The sequence below is a fragment of the Girardinichthys multiradiatus genome, chromosome 7 (genome assembly GCF_021462225.1).
Source record: "Girardinichthys multiradiatus isolate DD_20200921_A chromosome 7, DD_fGirMul_XY1, whole genome shotgun sequence".
NCBI lineage: Eukaryota > Metazoa > Chordata > Actinopteri > Cyprinodontiformes > Goodeidae > Girardinichthys > Girardinichthys multiradiatus.
In genome coordinates this window covers 12,315,077-12,338,784 of record NC_061800.1, presented here as the reverse complement: position 1 = coordinate 12,338,784, position 23,708 = coordinate 12,315,077, and the positions used below count along the sequence as shown (strand labels likewise).

The 23,708-nt window shown below is 38.2% G+C and overlaps 1 protein-coding gene across 1 annotated transcript in view; it reads left to right on the top strand.

Annotated features, from left to right (window-relative positions):
• tbx15 (T-box transcription factor 15) overlaps positions 1 to 23,708 on the top strand; it is a 47,784-nt gene that overhangs the window by 5,399 nt on the left and 18,677 nt on the right. The window contains exons 2-4 of the mRNA XM_047369569.1: positions 2,672 to 2,879; positions 8,075 to 8,176; positions 17,758 to 17,929. Coding sequence (XP_047225525.1) covers positions 2,672 to 2,879; positions 8,075 to 8,176; positions 17,758 to 17,929 — 482 coding nt within the window. The remainder of the gene's footprint in view (positions 1 to 2,671; positions 2,880 to 8,074; positions 8,177 to 17,757; positions 17,930 to 23,708) is intronic.

Below are 23,708 nucleotides of genomic sequence, written 5' to 3'. Positions count from 1 at the left end.
AACAATAAAAACAGTTTCACTAAAAAAAGTGACGCCAGTCCCTTTCAGTTCAACACTGAATAACGGCTCCAAATACAGCCATTTTAGAGTTAAAGCAACAAACATTTTTTACAGAGTAATTCTAGCCTAATCTCCTAAGGATTGTTATTTTAGGTCTCCTGCGTGTGATATGCCTTTTTTCTGGATGTTTGACTTGACTAAAATGTTAGAATTTCTTAGTGTTTATAATCAATTTAAGACCCCATATCTCAGCTGAAACCAAACCCATTAAGGATCCTTTTTTGTTTTCATCTCTTCACTGGTAAATATTACAGCCTTTGAAACATGTGACATGTTATATATTTTTCTTTGAGGACTTAATCAATTAAATTCAATTTCAAAGCCAGAATTTTCCAATCTCTTAATGTATATATTCGGTTATGAGTTCCTAAATTTAAACTGAACCCAAACTAAGAGTCCTAATCTTCTGAAGATATGTCATATGGTGTCTGACAAATGTGAGATACTATTGGTGGCATAAAATGCTGGTTTTGGGTTGGACCAAGGTGCAGAGCAGAGCGAGGGAGCTGCATGGTGAATAGAAGAGTTGTTTTTATTATTATTAATAATAATAATAATAATAATAATAAAGAGACTTACAAAAAGGGCATGACTTGGAACATGGGCAGGGTAACTGATGGAGGGAGGTTGATTAACACAGATGAGCAAGGACTTCAGGGGAATAACGGGTAGGAACAGACCCACCAGGAAACTAAAATATCTGACACAGGAATCTAAACGCAAGAATGAATGGTTAATCTTATCAACCTGAAATGAACAGAAATAATAGCAACTGCAGAACATGGCAGTGCAGAAAGAAAGGATGGAACTCAAACACAAACTTTTTTTATAGATGATTTCATCAGAAAAATGCATCAGTAGATGCTGTCGAGCTGCAGATATTCTGACTTTATAAAACTGCCATTGCTTCTGTGTTGTTATAAATACAAAAATAATGCAAGAACGTATTAGATATTTAACTCACCCATAAATACTTCCAAATCTATTTAAAACAGGACCCTCTGTTTGAATAATGGATTCTAGTGAGTTCATCTCTGTAGTACACTTGACTTTTAGGAATCAGAGCCTTCCTCCTCTTTTACTCAAGCAAAATGTGTTTACAAAGTGTTAGGAGGGCAGCTGAGTGTCTGTCTGCCTGAGTGTGAACAGTTGAAAGAGATAAGAGGACACTAATCATGTGTGACAGTCCGCCATGGCTGCAGTGACACAAGAAGGAGCTCACAAGAAGATGATGGAAAGACTCCCCCCTGTCTCTCTGGGCTCATTACACCCCTCACCACTTCTCGCCTCCTTGTTTTCTTCTCGCCCTCATCTTCATCTTCATCTCCTCCCTTCCTTCCTTCTCTCCTTTCCAGCGGGCTTGGCTGCACTGCAGCGGTTTCGCCCGGGACGGTGTCCAGTCTCTCGGCAGCTCCTGCATTTGCATGACTGTATTTGTGTGCACCCTCCTCAGCCTGCCAAGCCAACCTCTGTATGTCAGGACCAGCAATAAATAATACATTATTACATTTCTCTTCATTTTTTTGGGTACGAGCGAAGCTGTTGTAAAAGATTTCTCCGAAAAGTGAAATGAGATGAAGCATGTGGTGGTCAAATGAGGATATTGTGTGCATGGAAAGGTTTGATGTCCCAGCTGGAAAAATCATGATGCATTTTGGGATTCAGCTCCATAAGGCTTTAAATTTGAAAGAAGATCATATATAAGGGTTACTAAATGAAATTCATTCAAAAAGAGCCATTTTTGGCAGGAACGAAATCTGCCTTTCATTTGTAGTGGAATATGTAGAGCATATTGGGATATCTAATTTTTGAGCATGGATTTATAGTGAGATTAAGTTATTTTAAGCACCTAGTGTTTAATTCAAAATAATTATAACAACTTAATCCGGGCATACTTTATTTTATTTAAACTAATTTGTAAATTTTTGGGAATAGCAGTAATATGACGTTCATGCTGAGACTTAAGAGGAGATTAACATGACTCACTGTAAAATTCCTGAATTTTAAAAACAGGGCATAATTTAATGATGGGTCTCCTCAAGGTTGTGTGGTCGATCCACTGTTGTTCACACTGTCAACACATAACTGTGCATCTACACATAAGGAATTTATGCAACTCCTTCCATAATAATTTTTACAGTGTGACTGATAACTGTGTTATTCATTGACCTTGCAGGCTAGGCTGAAACTACTCCTGTAGGTCTGGCTTTGTCTTTACAAAATTAGGTTTTATCTGATTTACCCATTTGATCATTTTTAAGTGGTCAGTTCATTAATCTTCTCCCTCAGTGATCGCTCATTGGGAAATTTCATATGCCAGACTTTCCCCATAGGAATAATTCATTGTGTGGCCAAAATGAAAGCATAACAATTTTCTTCATAGACTGCAGAAGCTTATTGCAACATTCATTCTGCATCTGACTCCACATCAACGCTCCATGAGACAGCAAGCCAAGCTTGGCCGCTTCTCTCTGAGCTGCAGGTGATGAGGACTCTGAGGAGGAACACTGCAGCACACACTCACATGTGCCAAGTTTCCTCTGCAAAACCTTTCATTTCCCCTGCTTCAGAGCCTCCTTCCTCATCATTTTTCTACTTTTTTCCTTTTCAGACTCAGAGGCGAGTCCCGGCTCAGATGGAGAGGGTCTGGCCGAGAGGACGTCATGCTCCTTTGGCTCACATGCCGACCTGGCCGCAGGCACCTGCAACACCTCTCCATCGGCTTCCATGGAGGAGATTCAGGTGGAGCTGCAGTGTGCGGACCTCTGGAAACGCTTCCACGACATCGGCACTGAGATGATCATCACCAAGGCGGGCAGGTAGGCAGAAGTTCACCTGCTGAATATGGCAAAGCCTGGGGTGTTGTCAGGGTCTTAAAGCACTTGGGGCCTAACACAGACCAGCCCAGAAACAAGTAAATTTTTATATCACACAAGCATAATTTAATGCCATGCTTAATGTTCTGATTTGTAGAAAACATGGGGTACTGGTTATCTACCTAGACTTACTTTTCTAACACAAATTAAACAGAAATGTTGAGTGTTTTCCTTTTACTTTTTTGTAACAACAAATTGATGTTCTTTTAGTTGATTTGTGGAAGAAGTAGCTTAGCTCTGCTGTCACTGCAGATACAAGAGGGAACTGCTTATCCTTCCCCCAGCTTCATTACATAGGAGGAACAAAACTTTACCTGCTGCCATTGGTTTAAGAGTGGTATACAAATTCTGACCGTATTTGGTGCAGTGAACTATGACAGGTTTTGTGATGCGGACACTGATTGTTTGAAATACTGAGAAAATGCAGACAAGCTGCAGTGGGAGTTTTTGATTTGGGGATTATTGCTTTCTGCCAACAGCTGCTACAGTAGAGGGGTGCCAAAAAGCTATACATTTTTTATTTGCCTTTTGCACGATTTTTCTAATGCTGTAAACAATATAAGAAAATATGGCTGTACACCATGGGTGACTGATGACGCTGAAGTTTGTGTCTCATTCAAAGCATTAATTAAAGGGTTATTTTGGTGTTTTTAAGGAGCTGTGATTGCTTTTGACCAATCCGAGTAATTAGACCAGAGCTGGATTACACACTAGACAAATATGATTTAAAACACAATTGTGAAAACACAGACAAAAACAAAGAAAAACTCATTTTTAGTATCTTTGTGTGCTTGTGACCAAATAAGACTGATGAGAAAAGCACAAAATGCACCATAGTACAGTGTGGGGTTAATTATACTGCACCGACAAGAGATGCTTCAATAGACAGTTTGTGATTTTTAAAGCTTTTTCTTCTAAAAAAAAGGATTCTTGGTATTCTCAAAATATTGTTTAAATCTATCGTTAAATATCTAACTCAACACAAATCAGATCCATTTTCTTTAGTTTGTAAAGTTTATCGATATATCACAATAAAATGTAGATTTTAATATTTGACAGAATGGGGCTAGCCCAGGGCGCCATTTATGCAAAAATCACCACTGCGAGTACGCACAGTTTTGTGTTATTTATTTTATTTGTTCTTGGCAAACATAATGAAGTTCATGAGATGTGACTTCAAGCACGCCCTGTATTTTAATATTTCTTTTATTGTTTTTCTAAGGGACGCTCACGCAGTCACCTCTGAGCTCTGCTGCTGGGTGTTAATGTGTTACACATGCGGTTCGCCTCCTCTCTGTTCGGGCCTTCGTGCGCACTGCAGTTTAAAGTCGGAGCGCAGAACGAGCTGCTTTTCATGAATCACTCGGTTACATGCTCTGGGGGGTTCTCGCTCTCTTGAACGCACGGCCCAAATACCCCTAGCAAGAACAGGAGTTGACCTGCGAGCCCCGGAGGAAGGACCTTTCCCCGCAGTGCGTTCCGCTCCTCGTGTCCGCTGCGCTGCGCATTTCCTCTTCTCTGCATGCGCACCGATCACTTTAGATGTCTCTCTATCATATATCTAACAGTTTGCTTGCATAAGGAAAAATGTTTTAGTAAAAACGTTGGCATATGATTGACAAAAATTATTTAAAAAAATTTATAGCGAAATTGAATTCGAAGGAAAAAAGTAAATTTTATAAGATCCGGTTTGACATGTTATTACTAAGAAAAATCTGTATTATTTGTTTGCTATTTTATCTCTGCTCATTGTTCCTACACACTGTTTGCTCTCTTAGAGTGCTTGGTTTTGTGCAAAAAGACTAAAATTCTTACAGAATTAACATTCATTTTTTTTTAGGCTTTATTGCATTGCATACATCCCCAGTCTGGTTTAAATAAATATTTGGTTTCCTCTCTTTGTAATAGTAACAGGGAATTTATAACTGTAAATCAGCCCCTTTTCCATGCTGCCTGCGTCTTTTTCCCGCGTTGAACCAAAATGAAGCTGTTCCTTCCTCCCTGCTGCAGCCCCTCAGGGTTAAATTACGCCCCGACTTGTGTCTGCTTGTGGTATACAAAGTGCCGTGGGCCGCTGGTATAAATTAGGATTAAATTGGTAATCAGCTCATAAATAGCGCAGCAATCAGTTTGCGCTGAAGCAGAGTGAATGAGGCGGACACGACCATTGCCCTGCGTATTTCACGGCCTGCTCATAATAAGGCCATAAATCCAGCAGAGAGAGGAGGCAAGGACAGAGAGGGCGAGGAAAAAACGGCTTTCTTTTTCTTGTTAGGGAGGCCCCGATTTACGAGCCTTAAATGAAAAGGGGGAAAAGCAGCATTTCAAGCGCAAACACAGTGAAGAAGAACTGACTTCCTTTGGGCGCACAGACTGTTTTTATTCATTTATTTATTTATTTTTTAATGGCTTTCCTTTTTAGTAGAGGAGCTTATCGTGCAGCATTATCAAGAAGTAATATTAATTTGCGGATCTACATTCAGACAATTTTCAAAAATTCGGAAATGTAAAGGCAGAGGCGTCTCAAGGCTATATGTGGCCCTAAGCAGAGTTTTGGGGGGCCAGCTCCAGTTAAGTCCAGATTTTACAGCAAAAATGTGTTTCCCTTGATGATCACAACAGTCACCTTCCATCATATATTTAATAACCAGCTCCTCAGGCAAAGTTCTAAACATTATTTTCATTTTGTTTTAGATATAATTGCCAGAACATCTCTATAAAGCTTTCCTGATCTCAGAACGCAACAGAAGGTGAAAATGCCCAGATAGTATTTGTCTTTTACCTCTTTTAGTGAATTTTTTAAAAATTATATTATATTATATTATATTATATTATATTATATTATATTATATTATATTATTACAAGCACATAAAAACAAATTTAAATTTATTTTTTAATTAATATGCATCAGAAATTTTAAAATATAAAGCTGTAAGACACCTTGTGAAAGGAATAGCACGGAAAGGTAATATAATAAAAGTAATAATAATAATGGAAATAAAATATTTTTTAATTGCCTAACTATCCAGAATATTCAAAGAATAATGTCGGAGGGGAATTAAATGGCTTATTCCCGATACGCACACACATATGTGTGCTTTTTGCTAAACATCACTGCATTTAAATTGGTCCCCAAGCTGTATTGATAACAGCACACATTCTCCAGTGGTTTGCTCCTTTAGAAAGAAGAAGACATGCTTTATTTAGCCACCGTCACTACCTAGAACTAAAACCGATAGAAACCCGTGGCCTGAGCTGAAGAGAGTCGAGCGTAAGATAGAATTCAGACTTCGGACCATTTAAAGAGATTTTGTAGAGAGGAACAGTCAAAGATCACTGTCTCAATATGGTCCCACCTTGTAAAATGTGGTACAAGGCAATTAGGCGCTGTCCTATTGGGAAAAGCGGGCTGTACAGAGTATTGACAGCAGTGGTACCAATTATTGTGCCAATAATTAATTTTGTTAAAAACAATTATTTTTTTACATGTAAATAAATGCAATTTTCTGCAAGTTTATAGTGTAAGATTATGCTACTGCAATAGATAATTATTTGCATTAAAGCTTCTTCTGTATTTTTATGTGCCAATAAATTTGAGTATGTTTTTTCAGTGTTGAACACATACCGGTGTGTAACCTCTGGATTCATAGATCTCACACCTGCACGTTGACTGTTTTGAGTTAAACCATGGAAATCAAATGAATTCTGTCTATTTACAGGCATGCCAAAAGAAGTATACTTTTCAGTTTTTACTTTTTTGTCAGATTTGTTTTATGTATTGTTTTTTACTGTAGTGTTCTGTCATTTAATGTTTAATACAATAAAAAGCTTATGTATGAATTTAGCATTGAAGTCTGCAAAAAAAGGCTCATTATTTTTCTCCAATTGGAATCTCCTAGTTCCTCTCTTGAGATCCAAGTTTTGAAACTTTCTTTAACCTATGAATTGATGATGTTTTTGCATTTTTCTTCAAGAACTGGAACGTTTTGCTGTAAACAGATGAACAATACAGAAAACTGGATGTGCTGCACCAAATCTTGTACCCAATAATAATCTCTGTATGCTTACTGTGAGGTATCAAATTTGTGAATATCAGGTTAGATCTCTAATGAACAGAGAAAAGTCTGATGGAGTAGCTGAATATTTCAGAAAATGCTTGGAACAGTAAAATTGTTCACCTGTGATCATGAAGTGGCATGATGTCTGATTTTTTTATTGTTCTTTATATCTATAGAGCTATAGATCAATCAATCAATCAATCAATCAATCAATCAATCAATCAATCAATCAATCAATCAATCAATCAATCAATCAATCAATCAATCAATCAATCAGCTATGTAAAAATGATCATGTCACAGACACACCTTTAAACCTAATTCTCAACCCTAACCATGCCAATGTGAGCAGCTCCATGTCTTCGTCTTTTGCTTTTTGGTCTACTTTAGTGCCTGCATTACATCCCCACATACAGGCTGGTGTAGTTACTGTAACATTTTGGGTGATTAGTTTTAGTGACACGCACCAAAATCATTCAATAATTCTGCTGTTTATTCTAATGTAAATAACTGATTATTGATCAGAAAGCTGCTTAACACTACTCTGATTGAAAGATTTAGCAATCTAACAAGTAAAAAAAGCTTTTTCTTCTCAGATATTGATCTCGACACAACTGTTGTTAATCATGAAATTACCCTGTGGTCAGAAATGTAAAACCTTGTGATATGGTACGCATTACATGCTTAAATATGGAAATGGAAAACAGTTTGTGATCTATAATCATTTCTATAGGAGATATGCTGTAATTCGTTTACCAGTAGAAAAAACTCCGTCCCAGAACATGTAGGATTTGACTGTATTTATAGATTTTCAGTGATGCATAGTAAGGCTGATCTCCATTTGGACAAGACATACAGTAAGTCCTGGTTTTTGGAGGAGCAATAGAAACTTGAGTGGACAACAAATCTAGTTGTGGCTTTTCCAAGCTCAGCCCTGTTTGCATCTAATAAAGGCTAGATTTAATTTGATTTTTAATGTGTCAGATTTCACATGCTGTGTCTGGTTTTTAGTGGCAGGTTCTTTTAAGGCCAGTGAGCCTCACAACATCTGACATCTTTGTTGTTTTCTGTAACCATCAGGAGGATGTTTCCGGCCATGAGAGTAAAAATTGCAGGCCTGGACCCCCATCAGCAGTATTACATCGCTATGGACATCGTGCCTGTGGACAACAAGAGATACAGGTGCCTTCCTCATGCACAAATACAATTATTAGGAGCTGTTGAGCATCACCCCAAACAGCAGCACCTCACAGAGATAAACCTGCCATAAAATTATATTGTTCTTTATGATGCTAGAAATTTAAATTCATAAATCTACCAGATATTTTCTCAACCAAACAACTGTTCCATTGAAAGAGATTTTATTCTTTTAGGCTTTAGTGTGGAGTCCCATGATTGATGGTCCTAATGTTGTCACACATGCTTTTTGGCTACAACCAGAATTAATCTGTACCCAAAACATTTTTAATGCATAAAAAGTCATCAGAGCTGCAGATGCTGCTGATCAGCAGAAAATCAGGTCAGCTTCAGTCTGTTAGTCAGTTCAGCCTTCAGTTTTATTAAATGCACGTCTTGCACAGCCATGTCTCTGTGGTGAGAGCTGCACCCTGCTGCTGTTATAACTGGACACACAACGATTTTTTCCTGGATGACTTTCAAAACATCGGTCCTAGCGCAAACACTCTGCCCTTGTTATGCACGTCTCATTTAGACCATTTATCATGTCAGTTATTCGTAACGTTATTTGGATGAAACAAAGATATTTCAGGTTTTTTTCCCCTCACTACTGTTCTAATGGGAAAGAGGTCACCATGGTCATTTGCATCCGTGAGGTGAAGTGAAAGAGTGTGTGTATTGGATAATGGCTTGTGTGTGATGGATCTCTCTGGATAAGCTATAAGACTGATATCTTGGCTCACAGCAATGCTCCCTGAAGTCAGAGCCAGAGACGAGAGATTGAAATGTATTCATCATCCCACAGAGAAGAGCGGGAGAACCAGAGGCTGCCTGCAAACAGCATAACTCTTAACATTCATGTCTGTAGAGGCGGATTTAGGCTGTTGCTGTTGAGTTATAAGTCAGCACTTATTGATCAAATGACGATACTGAGAAAAATCTAAGAACTTCACCAGCACATGAGGTGACATGGTTCTCTTTTATAGCTTTTAAAGACTTTCTATGCAGTAAGTAAAGTAAAACAGGCACATGCAAAAGTTTACTGATGGATTAGTTAAAGATTTTTCTGAGATGCTGGAAAACCCCAACCCAAATTAACTGAATACAGCAACTGAACTGATGTTTACAGCTGCCTTCACATTTATTGTCATCCCTTGTAAAGATTTTTACAAAAAAAACATTGTTTTTACTCTTTTATTGCAGTGGTATAACATTTGGAACACCCTGACTTCTAGGAAAATAGAAAAAATATATATTTTTTACATTTTCATTAAATCATAAGTGCCAACACACAGCTAAAAGTCCATATACACAAATAACCATATTAACTACTAAGTAAGTGAAGCAATAATTGAAAATGTTGAAATCAACAGAAACTGTGCAAAAACAAAGCAGGACATGGACCCATTTTTATCTTCGTTATGCATGAGCCAGCATGAAATTTTCATTTTAGAAGTGAAAATACCATTAAAGGTTTGATTATATGATTGTCAGTCAGTCAGTCATTTTCTACCGCTTATTCCATAGTGGGTCGCAGGGGAGCTGGTGCCTATCTCCAGCAGTCTATGGGCGAGAGGCGGGGTACACCCTGGACAGGTCGCCAGTCCAACGCAGGGCAACACACAAACAACCAAGCAGACACTCGTTCACACACCTAAGGGCAATTTAGAGTGACCAATTAACCTAACAGGCATGTCTTTGGACTGTGGGAGGAAGCCAGAGTACCCGGTGAGAACCCACGCATGCACGGGGAGAACATGCAAACTCCATGCAGAAAGATCCCTGGCCGGGAATTGAACCCAGAACCTTCTTGCTGCAAGGCAACAGTGCTACCAACTGCAAGGCAACAGTGCTACCAACTGCAAGGCAACAGTGCTACCAACTGCAAGGCAACAGTGCTACCAACTGCGCCACCGTGCAGCCACTGCGCCACCGTGCAGCCTATATGATTGCATTACATATAACTAGTGTTCTTTTTCATATATCACCTTTTTGTTTTACATTTCTATGTAATACATATATGATTGTATTACATAGAAATGTAAAACAAAAAGGTGATATATGAAAAGAACACTAGTTATTCATAATGCTTTTAAATTGATTAAATATATAGACTACTGTGAAGTGTAGACACAAGCACAAGAATAAACATCCATTTCATTAAATAAGAGCTCAATCATGCTTATTACACAAATCACTGCACCTTTTTCTCATTCTACCCATTATAGAGTAACACAAGTACGACGAGCTGACTTTAATAGACCAATAAGTCAGGCTGTTAACTCAGCCCTGCCATCGGTTACTATAGAGACAGGCTCCTCGTAGGTTCCCAACATTAGTTTTAGACCAGCATTGCCTTCGTTATTAGAGGAGCTCGTGTAGTTTCCACACAACAGCCCTGTTTGTCTTTCTTGTAAGCGACAGGAGAAGAATAGTAGCTTTCCTTCAGCAAGCTGATCAGCAGTGTGGAACAACAAATTACCCAAATAACTCGAGCATTCTCTTTGGCATCTCATTAAAATGTCTTTAAATTGTGGGAATGGCATGATGGAAAATCGAAGAGGAAACACTAACTTTTTTAAACTGTTCAACTCACTGTCAAAGAACTGCAGCAAGGAGCGGAGTCTTGTGATAACAAGATATCACTGTAGAGGCACTCTATGCTACTCAGTCTTAAACTCAGTGACTTACTAAGAAATGCCACTCTCTATTTACAGAAAATTATAAGAAAACAAACCAAAATGTGTAGCATTACAGTAGCATTTTTCATGTTTTAAAAAAAGGGCTGGATTGATGTGCACTGTTGTCTTGCAGCACAAAGGTCCCCGGTTTGAATCCTGGAACTCCAGCTTCCTCCCACAGTCCAGAAAGATGACTGTTAGGTTAACTGGTCTCTCTAGACTGTCCAAAAGTGTTAGTGTGTACGTCTGTGGTGGTTTGTCTCTGTGTTGGACGGTCACTACGCCAAAAGCATTAGCTCCAAAAACAACTCAAACAGGACCATAATTACAAACATACCTGGCATGCTGGGCCGCCACACATGCAAAAATTGGACAGGGATAATAATTCAACTCTGCGCAAAAGTGAAGGGAATATTTCATCTGTTGCATATTAATAGAACTGATAAAACTGTGAGGTGATGTTTCCAATCAGGACTTTGTAGCTTACTTTGTAGCTTTTATTTCAGAAAGATTTAGATTTTGAAGTTTTCAAAAGAACAGCTTTTAAATGGTGTGTCCTCCATCCCTTAAGTAGAAAAAAAATTGAGGCCGATTCATACTGCTTATGCCCTGGATTACATCTTCCTTATGAGGCCCCAATTGGAGCCATTCTGTGTTTATTTTAGTAAAGCATAAAGGTTACAATTACAAGATATTTCAATGTATGCATCAAAGCAGATGTACCTAAACTTTGAATATTCTTAAAAACAACATTAAAATCCATGCTGTTGGTGTCTTTACAGACTAAATGATGCGTTTAGTGAATTAGAAAACAAAATCGGATTTTTCATTGGTTGATCTGCCAGTCATCGAACATTGCTGACATTCCTATATTTACCTCTAAAACACAGGGAATTACATGTTGTTTTAGAAAACTGAAGCTAATGTTTCAAGGATCAACTGAAAAAGTCTAAATTAAGAAAATGATGGAAATTCCAAACCAGTAATTTAGTCCGAATAACCTTAAAAATATGTTTTGGGGGGAAAACAAAGTGTCAGCAGAATGGAACTGAAGCTAGCTGGTTTTGTTTCATGTGTTGCTGTGCGACAGTAAAGTTTATTTACTGTCGCCTACAGAGCAAATTTACTTAAAGTAATCACGCAGAAATGAAAGCCTTATTAAAAACACATGAGATATTATAATACTGTCAGTTCTGCGATCAGATCATTTGATTTGATCCTCCTATAGCCTTTATTTCATACCATTGTTTAAAAATACAAAGTTTCCATCGGAGCGTTCAGCATGCGTTCTGCTCTGCCGCTGCTCCCCGTTCTCCCACCAGCAAACCAAGACATCTTGGAGGATTTTTAGAGGCCAGGAAGGTCTTGTAAAATTAAATAGGATTTTCTTCCTGGCTGGGGAATTTACCACAAGACTGAGCTGGGCTCTGGTGTGTCTCACAGTCTTTGGGCTTTATTGGGGATCGGCCCCCTTTGAATGGTCTGCCTTTAGGAGTGCCTCATGGTACCACATATGAGATGCCTATATTAGTTATTTTTACATACAGAATAATATGATTGGGATTGTTAAATGTCAGTGATTTTAGTTCCTTGAATCGTGTGTGTGACAAAGCATATCACAGCCACGCTTTCAAACACAGGTTGTTTATTTCATTTGGAAACACATTAACAGCTCTTCAGGAATTTAGTCTGTGTTACTGGACACACTCTTTCACTAAAACTATTACCATGATGTCATTTATCTGGAAGGTCTCTCACCATTAAAAAATCTGCTGGGTTAAAAACAATCTAGTTTGGGTTATTTTGCCCACCTGGCTCTGAGTCACAGTGGGACAGATCCAGGCATGGTTTGATTTAATGAAACAGGGTCAATTATGGAACCAACATAATGGATTAGGTTTTCAACCAGAAGAAATGGTTAAAGTGACTCATGTCTAACATTAAGACCAGAGAGTGGGTTAAAAAGGATAACCTGAACTACTGAATAATTAATATTTGTGACAATTCAATCTGAATAACAATATTTCTAATTCAAAATTCATACTGAATATATTTTAACACTTAATATTAACTGCCTATACAGACCTTATGGCTAATGGTGCATTCTTTTTGTAAGCTCCTAGTTGGAAAAACAAGAATGCCCCCTGAAGCAGGTTTTCCCATCCCGACTGTCAGGGTTTACAGCCCTGAATTGTAAAAATAAAGTTCAAAACATTGCAAGGATTCTGTTTTTATGCATCTTCTTCTGACTTTATTCTAATTTCCCTCGGGGATCAATAAAGTATCTTTGAATTAAATTGAATTGAATCAGAATATTCATATCATCCAAAGTATTAGCAAAGATTGATTTTAATCCAGTTTGTGTGAATCTCCCCTTCCTTAATATTATTTGTCAGATTACATTTGTACTACTGGCACTTATCAGCCAACATTAAAGCATTTCAAATTGATCATTTATTTTTAAATTGATTATTATACAGAAGCCTGGAGAAATTTATTGCCCAAAATGAAAGACTGATTTAGACCTAATTTTCATGTTAGTCATATCAGTGGTAGCCTAGAATGGTTTGAGAGTGAGAAGTGAAAGCTGAAACATATTGAGGATAGTTGGTCTTCATTGTTTGACACATGTGTTCCCTCAAAGCTTTATGGCTTTTTTTACGAGACCGAGCGAAACATTCAACCCAGAATGCTCACTCTGTCAGTACAGTAACTCAATAAACAGGTTGAACTTGGCCCAGAGTGTATGCCAGGCTAACTGTGTTACAAATACACGCTTTTACCAATTACTTGTTGCAACTACACGTGTGTATTTCTGTGTGTGTGTGTGTGTGTGTGTGTGGTAATGTAATAGGGAGAGAATCTGAGCATGCGTTTCAGTTTAGTTTTGTCAGCTGTATGGTTTGGTGTTGGCTGAAAAGTCGTAAAGCCCCCCCCCTCCTTCTCTCATCCCCATCTGTCCAGTAAGAGTGTCACATAAAGTCCAATCTTTATTGATCGTGCCGGTGCCAGATGGCAGATATATGAAAGATGAAAGCGAGCGGACTAATCAGATTTCCAGTCCTGTTTGGGGCTAGGGTTTCCTCGTTCCTTAACACTTTCCCTGCTACGCAGAGCGTAACCCTAAACAGCGCTCAAAACAGGAAATTACAGAAACGCCTGGCACCCTTTGTTGAGGTCTGTGCATCTGTGAAAGGGTGTTAAGGTCAAAAGTCACAGAGAGCAGTGTGGCATTACAGTGAAAACATACAAGCTAAATGTTTACTGTCCAGATAAGAGAGTAAGCTGAAATGATTTATTTTGGATGCATATCTGTTTTGCATAATTCACCAAACAATTCTAAGTGTAAAGGATTGTTTGTATAAATTGTAAATCCTAGCTTTTGGGTTTCATTGAAAGCTCTGAAATTGATTTATGTATGTTGGTAACTGTTTGAAAGAGGTAACTAGGGGTCATAATGTCACCACTATAGCCTAGTTATTAACAAACATCTGTGGATGCTCTCAGCTCTGCAGATCATTGCAAGACGCTCATGCTCATTCTTTAGCTGACTGGCTACACCTTTTTCACATTGTTTTCACAAAACAACTCGAGACAACAACTGTACACATTTGTTTAGTTATAACTAATAACTAATTACTACAGAGCTATCAGTGGCAGGTAAAGTGTTCAGCATCTTAAAACAAGAGAAACTCTACATTTTTTTATAAGCAAAGATGCTAATAAAATTGAGATTTGTAGCAATTAAAGACAGAAATAAAGATAAAGTGGAGATTGAATCTACTTGTTTGTTTACATAGAAGCTAGCAATGCAGCACAGCTAGGTGCTGCTGGATGTTCAAAGAGTAAGACTTTGAAGTGCAACACCCACCAGTGGTGTCAGATGAGCAAAAAACAACAAAACAAGGCCTTATTATTTTCTATTAAAAAACCTGAACCAGTGAAGTCTGGTCAGCTGCTGATGCTCCATGGTGCAGCGTTCAGTGTTGCTTTTTTGAACCAGTTGAAGTTGAAGCTTCTGGTAAAACTATCCACAGCTGAAATGAAGGAGTCTGTTCTGTCCTAGTAGACTTCACCATGACAATCCCATTGTGTGTTAAAGGCATCACTTGACTCAACAGGCTTTCCCCTTTAAATTCCCATGAGCCACTGCTGCAAGAGGGAAATACTCAGAGGGATTGTGGATTGTATGTCGTTTCCTTTGCCATGGCATAGCCATGTTGGGAGAAATAAATGTAATGATTGTATTCAGTACTCAGTGTTGCAGTTAATTAAAATTTGTGTGAGCTATTAGTTGTATACTGCCACTATCTGCAGGATGGTCCGTCCATTGCTTTTTAAATATTGATTTTTGCTAGCTTGCTCTTCCATTATGTCATAAATGGATAAATAAATGGAAGGATCTAAAACCAGAAGCGTGATCTACTGCTAACTTTATCCGTTTAGCTTTTGCTCCCAAGTCCTTGTCAAACAGCACAAAAAAAGCAACTAAAAAACGAAAACACTTTCTGTAAAAGGAAGCTCAGAGAAAATAGTTCTGCTATAATGGAACCTTTGTCTCAGAGGTCAGTCCTGAGTCGCCACGGGTTATATGTACCTCATGTTTACGCCCATTTATGTTTGTCTTTGAGTGGTGTAAAGCATACATCAGAATTTGTTGATGGAGAAATGTTGTGAGATGTGTAGAAAATTTGCACATCACAAAAATACTGTCTGGTCTACCTTTTGGAAAATGTCTGGTTTGTTTTTTGTTGTACCACCTTAACTGATTTTGTAGGTAGAGTGCTTTGCAAAGATATCCTTTGATTTTACCCAAATGGATGGATGGATGGGTGTTTAGTTGGTTGGGTGGGTGTGATGGATGGCTCCACAAGCGTTGCATCTCAAGAAACAGCTCGCGCTCTGTAAGACTGGATGGAAAACATTTGTGAAAATCAATTTGTCCTAATGGAAGGTGAACCTCTGTCCCAGTTTCATGTCTTTGTGGCTTTTAACAGGTTTTCTTGCAGGATTGTCCTGTATTAAGCTCCATTCATCTTCCTTTTAACTCTGACCAGCTTCCCTCTCTCTGCTGAAGAAAGGCATCCCCACAACATGATGCTGCCTCCACTGTTTCACCATGGGGATACTGCATTCATTGAGAGTGCAGTGTTATGCAACACATTTCATTTTCCATGTGGGTTCGTTTTTAAAAGTTCAGATTTGGTCTCATCTGAGCAAAGTACTTTGTTCCACATATTTGCTGTGCCCCCTACACGACTTGTGCAAAACTGCAAACCGGACTTTTTGACTTTCTTTTAACAACAGCTTTCTTTGTATTATCCCCATTAAGGACAGATTTGTAGAGTGAACAGATAATAGTTTTCTTGTAAACAGATTTTTCCACCAGATCTGTGGATGATTACAGCTCCTCCAGAGATATGATGGATTTCACGGCTGCTTCTCTCATTAATTCTGTCCTTGCTTGGCCTGTCAGCTTTTAGGGGGATGTTCATGTTTAGGTTGCGCCATGCACTTTACATGTTTAGATGATGGATTGAACAGCACACATATGCCCAAATATTGGGATATTGTTCTATAACATAACTGTGCCTAAAATGTTTCCACAACTTTATCCTTGACCTGTCTGGTACATTCCTTGGTCCATAGCCACATGTTTCAAGTTTTTGTTTGTAAAAAAAGATTTTCAAAACTTCGTTTGTTGTTTTTTTTCGTTTGTCGTTTTCCTTCACCTTCACAATTATGCACTACTTTGTTTTGGTCTATTACAGAAATTCTGAGTGAAATACATTGACATTCATGATTGCTCTTCGAAAGCTATTACAAAAAGACCAAATGAGAGTCTTGTCCATGTTTCAGGAATGAGTGATGACTTTGGCAGAGACGCTGCAGATAAAACACCCTCAAGGGCCAGAACTAAAAGCAAACAGCTGTCCGCCTCAATCTCTCTTTCTCCCCACACTTATTTCCAGCCATACTCTGCCATTCTTCTTTTTTTCCCTTTTATTTGTTCTACCTCTCTACCTGCTGTATTTACCTCTTTGAGTTTCTCTCTTGACACGCTGCTGCCTTTGTTTGCTTGCTTTCCGTTACCATTCATTTACTTTTCATTTTAGTTGCTTCTTTTTTCTGTCTTCCTTTTTTTGTTATTTTCCTCTGCATGAAGGGATTAACCAAAGCCTTAATCCTTTGTTTTTGCAAAACTAATGCTAACAAAACATTCTTTTATATTTCTCTCTGCTTTTTTCTTCCCTCTTCCTGCTGTTTAATGGGTGAAACTCCCCATTGTACCAAAACCCATGCACAACATCATCAAATATTATGGCTATGCTTAATTTAAACTATGCAGCTGAGCGTGTGACTGCATGTGGGACACTTTATCTTGGCCTTGTTGGAAATTTTAAGTGGACTGAAGAAACAGCAGATGAGTTTTTGCAGTTGGTATTGTGGCAACACAACTCAGTGTTTGGAGTTTGTTTCTTAGCTGAGAAGAAAAAGCTTAAAGGCCTTTCAGCCCTTCTCAATCAAAGTAAGTATCATAAGGACCTGATCAACCATGAAGTGACCCCAAATGAGTCCTGAAAATCGTGAAGTGATGAGGCAGCTTTAGACCCCCACAAAGTTTCTGTGAGACATAAACATCATTAGGAGAATCATCTGAAATAATCAGAAACAAGAATAACAGGAAGATGGGAAGAGTTGTAGAGTGTTATTTACCATTTTATATATCTCAACAAAATATATAAAAGGTTTTGGATTTATCCATTTTCTGTATTGATTTTTATTTCATGTAAAATTATGCCACACATCTACATAAATACAATAAGATGTAAGACTTCTCAGGGTCCCTAGTATCAGAGTCATTATGCAGGTGCTCAAAGTGGGGTTCTCCTGTTTTTCATGCAGGTATGTGTATCATAGCTCCAAGTGGATGGTAGCAGGAAACGCTGACTCCCCGGTGCCCCCGCGGGTCTACATCCACCCGGACTCTCTGGCCTCAGGGGACACCTGGATGAGGCAGGTGGTCAGCTTCGACAAGCTCAAACTCACCAACAACGAGCTGGACGATCAGGGCCATGTAAGAAAACTGCTTTCTCTTTTACCTTCACAGGTCATCTGCTGGTTAGTCTTACATAATGATTTATGAATTATCGCTTTGGTACCGCTACCCTCACATTTATAGGCACTCCTTGTAAAGATGTGCAAAAAGCTTCAAATTTGGGGAAAAAAAATCAACCAACAATTTGAGTATATTTATTTAATAATATATTTAGTTTGTTTTTGCTTTTTTTAAACTATTTTTTTACAAAGAATTTCCATAACTATAAAGTAATTAAAACAGTTTTAATTCATAATTGAGTTTTTCAAGTTAATCAGAGTCTCTAGTAACTCCAGTAAATAATCTGTGACTTCCTATTTCCTTTGATGATGTGTGATAATCTTCGTCAGGACATGGAACTATATTTTATCTTGCTACTACACACAAATTAAACATAGTGCACCATTTGAAAACTGCAGCAACTTTTGCAGTGTGAGATTATATTATAGCAATAAAAGAACAATTTATGTTAAATGCTTTTTTTCTTTACAAGAAGTGCAGATTTTGTTCAAAGTCCTTTTCCCTCCATGTTAATTTTCTATTGGAGGTATTTTACTTTAAAATTCAGAAAATTATGTATTTTTCATATTCCTGTACATTCCAAGCAATGTCGCAAGTTAGGTTTCCTTTCACAACACAAATTCACAACAGATGTCGTCTCAAGGCACTTCACAAAGTCAATGAAATCGAATCATGTAGATTTCAACTCAGGTACATACATTCCAATTAATTCCTAACTATAGAACAGTGCAGTCAGATTCAGTTATTTATTCAGATTGGTTGAAAAAGATTTCTATTTAAGGAAACCCAGCAGATTGCAATGAGTCAGTGACTTGTTGCAGTCACCCCTATTGGATGAGCATGTAGAGACAGTGGACAGTCCCTGGCGTTGACTTTGCAGTAATCCCTCATACTGAGCATGCATGTAGCGACAGTGGAGAGGAAGAACTCCCTTTTAACAGGAAGAAGCCTCCAACAGAACCAGGCTCAGCGTGAGCAGCCATCTGCCACGACCGGAGTACTTTCTATGGGAAGGAAAAGTAAAACCTTAATGGATGTAGCTCCTTTAGTGGTTTTATCTAGGAAGAAAAAACAGATAAACTCTGAGCCAGTTCTCAAGTTTAGAATATGAGAGAGATCATATAGAGTTAGTCACAGTAAAAGCTCAGTCAATTGCTATGTCTAGGAGACAGACAGGGTTAAACACTGAAAGACAGGGCCATGTGGATCATCGGTAGAAGGTGAACATTAAGTTGTTGCCAGAAGAAGCTTGGATGATTCCCCTCTCCAGAAAGGTGTCACAGGTAGACACAGAGTCAGGCCAGGTGTAGCTTCTAGGAAGAGAAAAGAGAGAGAACATAAATTTAAAGCTGAAATAACAGCAAATAATACAAAATTAGAGAGTCGTGTGAGAATGTAGCGAAGAGGGTGAAAGTGGTCATTATGTCCTCCAGCAGCCTAAGCCTATAGCAGCATAACTACAGAGATAGCTCAGGATAACCTAAGCCACTCTAACTATAAGCTTTATCAAAAAAGAAAGTTTTAAGCCTAGCCTTAAAAGTAGACAGGGTGTCTGCCTCATGGACTAAAAGTGGGAGCTGGTTCCACAGGAGAGGAGCCTGATAACTAAAGGATCTGCCTCCCATTCTACTTCTAGAGACTCTAGGAACCACCAGTAAACCTGCAGTCTGAGAACAAAGTGCTCTGTTAGGAACATATGGAACAATCAGATCTCTGATGTATGATGGAGCTAGATCATTAAGGGCTTTATATGTGAGGAGGAGAATTTTAAATTCTATTCTAGATTTAACAGGGAGCCAATGAAGAGAAGCTAAAATAGGAGAAATATGATCTCTCTTTTTAATTTTCATCAGAACTCTTGCTGCAGCATTTTGAATCAGCTGAAGGCTTTTAACTGCATTTTGTGGACATCCTGATAGTAAAGAATTACAATAGTCCAGCCTTGAAGTAACAAATGCATGGACTAGTTTTTCAGCGTCACTCCTGGATAGGATATTTCTAATTTTGGCAATGTTCCGGAGGTGAAAGAAGGAAATCCAAGAAACCTGTTTAATATGGGATTTAAATGACATGTCCTGGTCAAAAATAACACCAAGGTTTTTTACTTTATTACCGGAGGTCAATTTAATGCCATCCAGGTTAAGTGATTGACTAAGCTGTTTCTTTTTTAAAGACAACTTTAAACAACTTCTGTCTTGTTTGAATTTAGAAGCAGAAAATTTAAAGTCATCCAAGTTTTTATGTCTTCTATCTGCATGATGCTGACATGGGGTTTATTTACTAGGAGCAGAGGGAAAGTCACACAACGTGTAATAGAGGAAGAGGGTGTAAAAAAGTTTTTCTATGTTTTAAACCAAAGACAATGATTCCAAAGTAGACATTTTAAACTGTCCAGGAACCTATATTATTGATTAGCAAAGTCAACATGGCTAGTATTCCCATAGAGATTGTAATGAATGATTGATGCTTTGCAACATGTCAACTTAAAACCAACATGTTCCATGACCGATAGGGTTAAAAGTTAGAAAACGTATATTACAGCTACTTTGCTGTACCCTGTTCAGTCTTCCTGTTATCTGCTTAAAGTCTTGTTCTCTCTCTCTCGCTCTCTCGTACTCTAAATGAATCGTAGACCGTCTCAACATGTCATACAAAAAAAAGTTTACTTTCAATACTTTCTTATATCTCTGTGCTTTCAAGTCACAGTGGAAATAGCTAACTTGAGTTTGAATATATTTGGAAGACATTTATGTATTATGTGCTCAGTGAATGTAAAAAGATAGGATTTTTGACTTTTAGACAGACAGGTCAAGCTTAAGGTTAAAATCGTCAGATTCTGGTTTAGTTAAAATATAATTCACTGTCCCAGTGGGGGGAAAAGAATGTCATGGCTTCAATACCTTTGGAGCATTACATAAAATTTTACCAAGTCAACCACAGCATCCAATTTTACCCAAGATACTTTGCGCTTGAATGTTCAAGCTGTGATTGTCATTTTCTTCCTTTGAGCTTGACATCCCTTCATGGTGCTGGAGCAATGAAATTCTTCTGGAGCTGTGTTGCCATTCTTGGATGGAAATGTTTTTTTGATGCATTTGCATGAAAGGAAAGTTGAAAGGGATCTTCATGAACTTGATGCTTTCATGACTCACGCAGCCATGAGACTCGTTCAAAATCGATTTTCTCTCTTCTGTACCACATATTGCCCTCCCACACTCTGTCTTTTTGAAGTCTACATATTATACGGGAAACATATTAGAAGTCTGGAATTTGAACCAGTGTGCAGAATTTAATACATAGTATTTATTTCCTTCACAGCACAATAATTTTGTTAGAAAATGGTTTGGGTAAAGGCAATTAATAGCTGAAGTTGATTTGTATTTCACTTAAGCAGCAACACAGCTAAAACTTGAAGTCTGACCGCAATATGCCTGATTTACTGCCTCGCTTGCAGTGAGTAAGTAACAAAGGTGGTCATATGAAATACATTTCTTAGTGGCTCTTGGCTGCTCTAAATGGCTAATGTGGGTTTCATAGGTGCAGTATTTAACTGTAATGCACCAAGTAAAATCATCATCTTTTTGATTTACTGCCTTCATATGTCAAATCAGGCAAAACTCAGAAGTTTACGGCTCTGTTACCCAAGACAATTAGGGTCCTGTTCACATTTTATATATACCAGGATCCTCTGTGATCTGATTAAAAGTAAGTAGTACTAGACACAGCTGTGGGCGAACTGAGTCTGGTCGGAGCAGAGAGACCCGCCTACATTCAGAAGCGGTCTGCTACATTAGTGTCCACATTAAGCTCCGGCAGTCAGAATGCAAACGAGTCCTGGGCCAAATTATAGGAGCACATACTGACCAGACATGACTGCACTCAAGCTGTGGAGTTTCAAACAGGAGGGTTTCTTCCTCTCCTTAAATACAGGAAAAGCCCACTTCACAGAAATGCATTATAATGAAACACACCAATCCTTGAGAATGTAATAAAGGAACAAATGGCTCAGTCAAAGTGCAGTTCTCACTTGATTTTATGACTTTCACTAATTAAAAACACGGTGTATTATGCAGTATCTTGGTCATTTAAAAAGCTGTCCTAACTAGGTATTAATATGCATGTTGGTTGTATCACAAATGGACGATGCAGAAGATGTGTGTTTGTAACAGGGATTTGGTGCCTCCCCAAATTGAAGAAACACCAAATCCTGACCCCATACGATCAGACTTCGGTTACGTACTACAATAGGAATTAAACCCCGGAGCCCACTTCCTTGCTAGTATGATTGGATTTGTAATCAAATTAATTGCATTGATTCGAGTTAAATTTGGGTGGAATTGGATAAAAATGAACTGGATCTTTTTGTCTTGTGGGGTGCACTGAGATTAAATTTGTTGTGAATTGCATTTGTAAATTTACCTTAGGTGAAGCTAAAGTGTCTGCATGAAGCTGGGTGATACACAACCCTGTAGTACGTGTGCCAGGTCTGTAGGTGGTAAGGTGCACATAACAAAGAAGAAGGAATGGATGATAAACATAAAGCTGGGAATATGACATTATCTTAGTGTACTGGTTGACAGCATGAAAAGAAAAGGGTGTTGTTTCAAGATTTTCTTTTAACTGGGGACTTTTTCTGAAAAATATTGTTTCAGAACCACTGTTTTTCTAAAAACAATAACAAATATCATTCTCTTACCCTAAGTGCATTAAATCCCTGTACACACTAACACAGATATTTTGGAGATTTTCTGCTGCATTGACTTTTTGGTGATGAGACCGATTTGAAGGTGGAGATAAATGAAAACTGTTTGTGGTGTATACGTGTAGAGATGATTGAAAATTATTACATACATGCCCACTTTGCACATGCCTATTGCTGCATTCCATTAGAAACCACAACAATCATAATGGAGCTATTTTTTATGTCTATTTCATCATGTCTCACATTATCCTTACTCCGTTTCTATTAAGGTTCTTAGGAAAGCTGAAGAGTAAATGAGAGGAAATGGTAAAGTGTCAGAGAAAAGTTGAGCTACTACTGTTTTGGGAGAATCTTTAGCCCAGCAAAGCTTTAACCATGCTTAGGATCTGCTTCTTTTAAATGGTGTTGTTGTTAGAGTCAATGTTCTAGACACCTTCTGGTGTAGTGTAGGTATTACAGCAATTTTAACTAGTATCCTAAAGACTGTAAAGATATACTTGATTATTATTGTTGATTTCTTTTTCAATACATTTTAATTAAATCAGTTATAACATGTCTGTCTGGCATGACAGACAGGAAAGAAGCACAAAGACATTACTTATGATGACTTAAGTCACATAAATGGAGGTTTTTCTAGACTCTAAGGATTCTGTTCTAAACCATCTGTAAAAGAGACTGTAAATGTGTACACTGTGCTACATGTAGCCCTGTCTCGGAAATAATTTAGTGGGAACTGCAGTGATGGTAAACACTATTTTCTGACGCCGCCATGAGCTGACATTTCCAGCGCTGCGACAAAATGGCAGCACCCAGCTTTATGTGTTCCCAGAAGGTACTGACTCTGTCATGTGTCTGCAGATGATCACATATAACATGTGGTCGCGGGTGAGAACTGTGTCTTTTCCTCTCCCAGTGTTCCGTTTAAACTCTCTTTTTTCCTGGTGGGTGTTTAGGGGCCAAAGGAAATTTATTTGGAAGCCCCCTGTGTGGGAAGTCCCACAACTTCTTGTTCAACTTTTCTTTGTGAATTGTGGT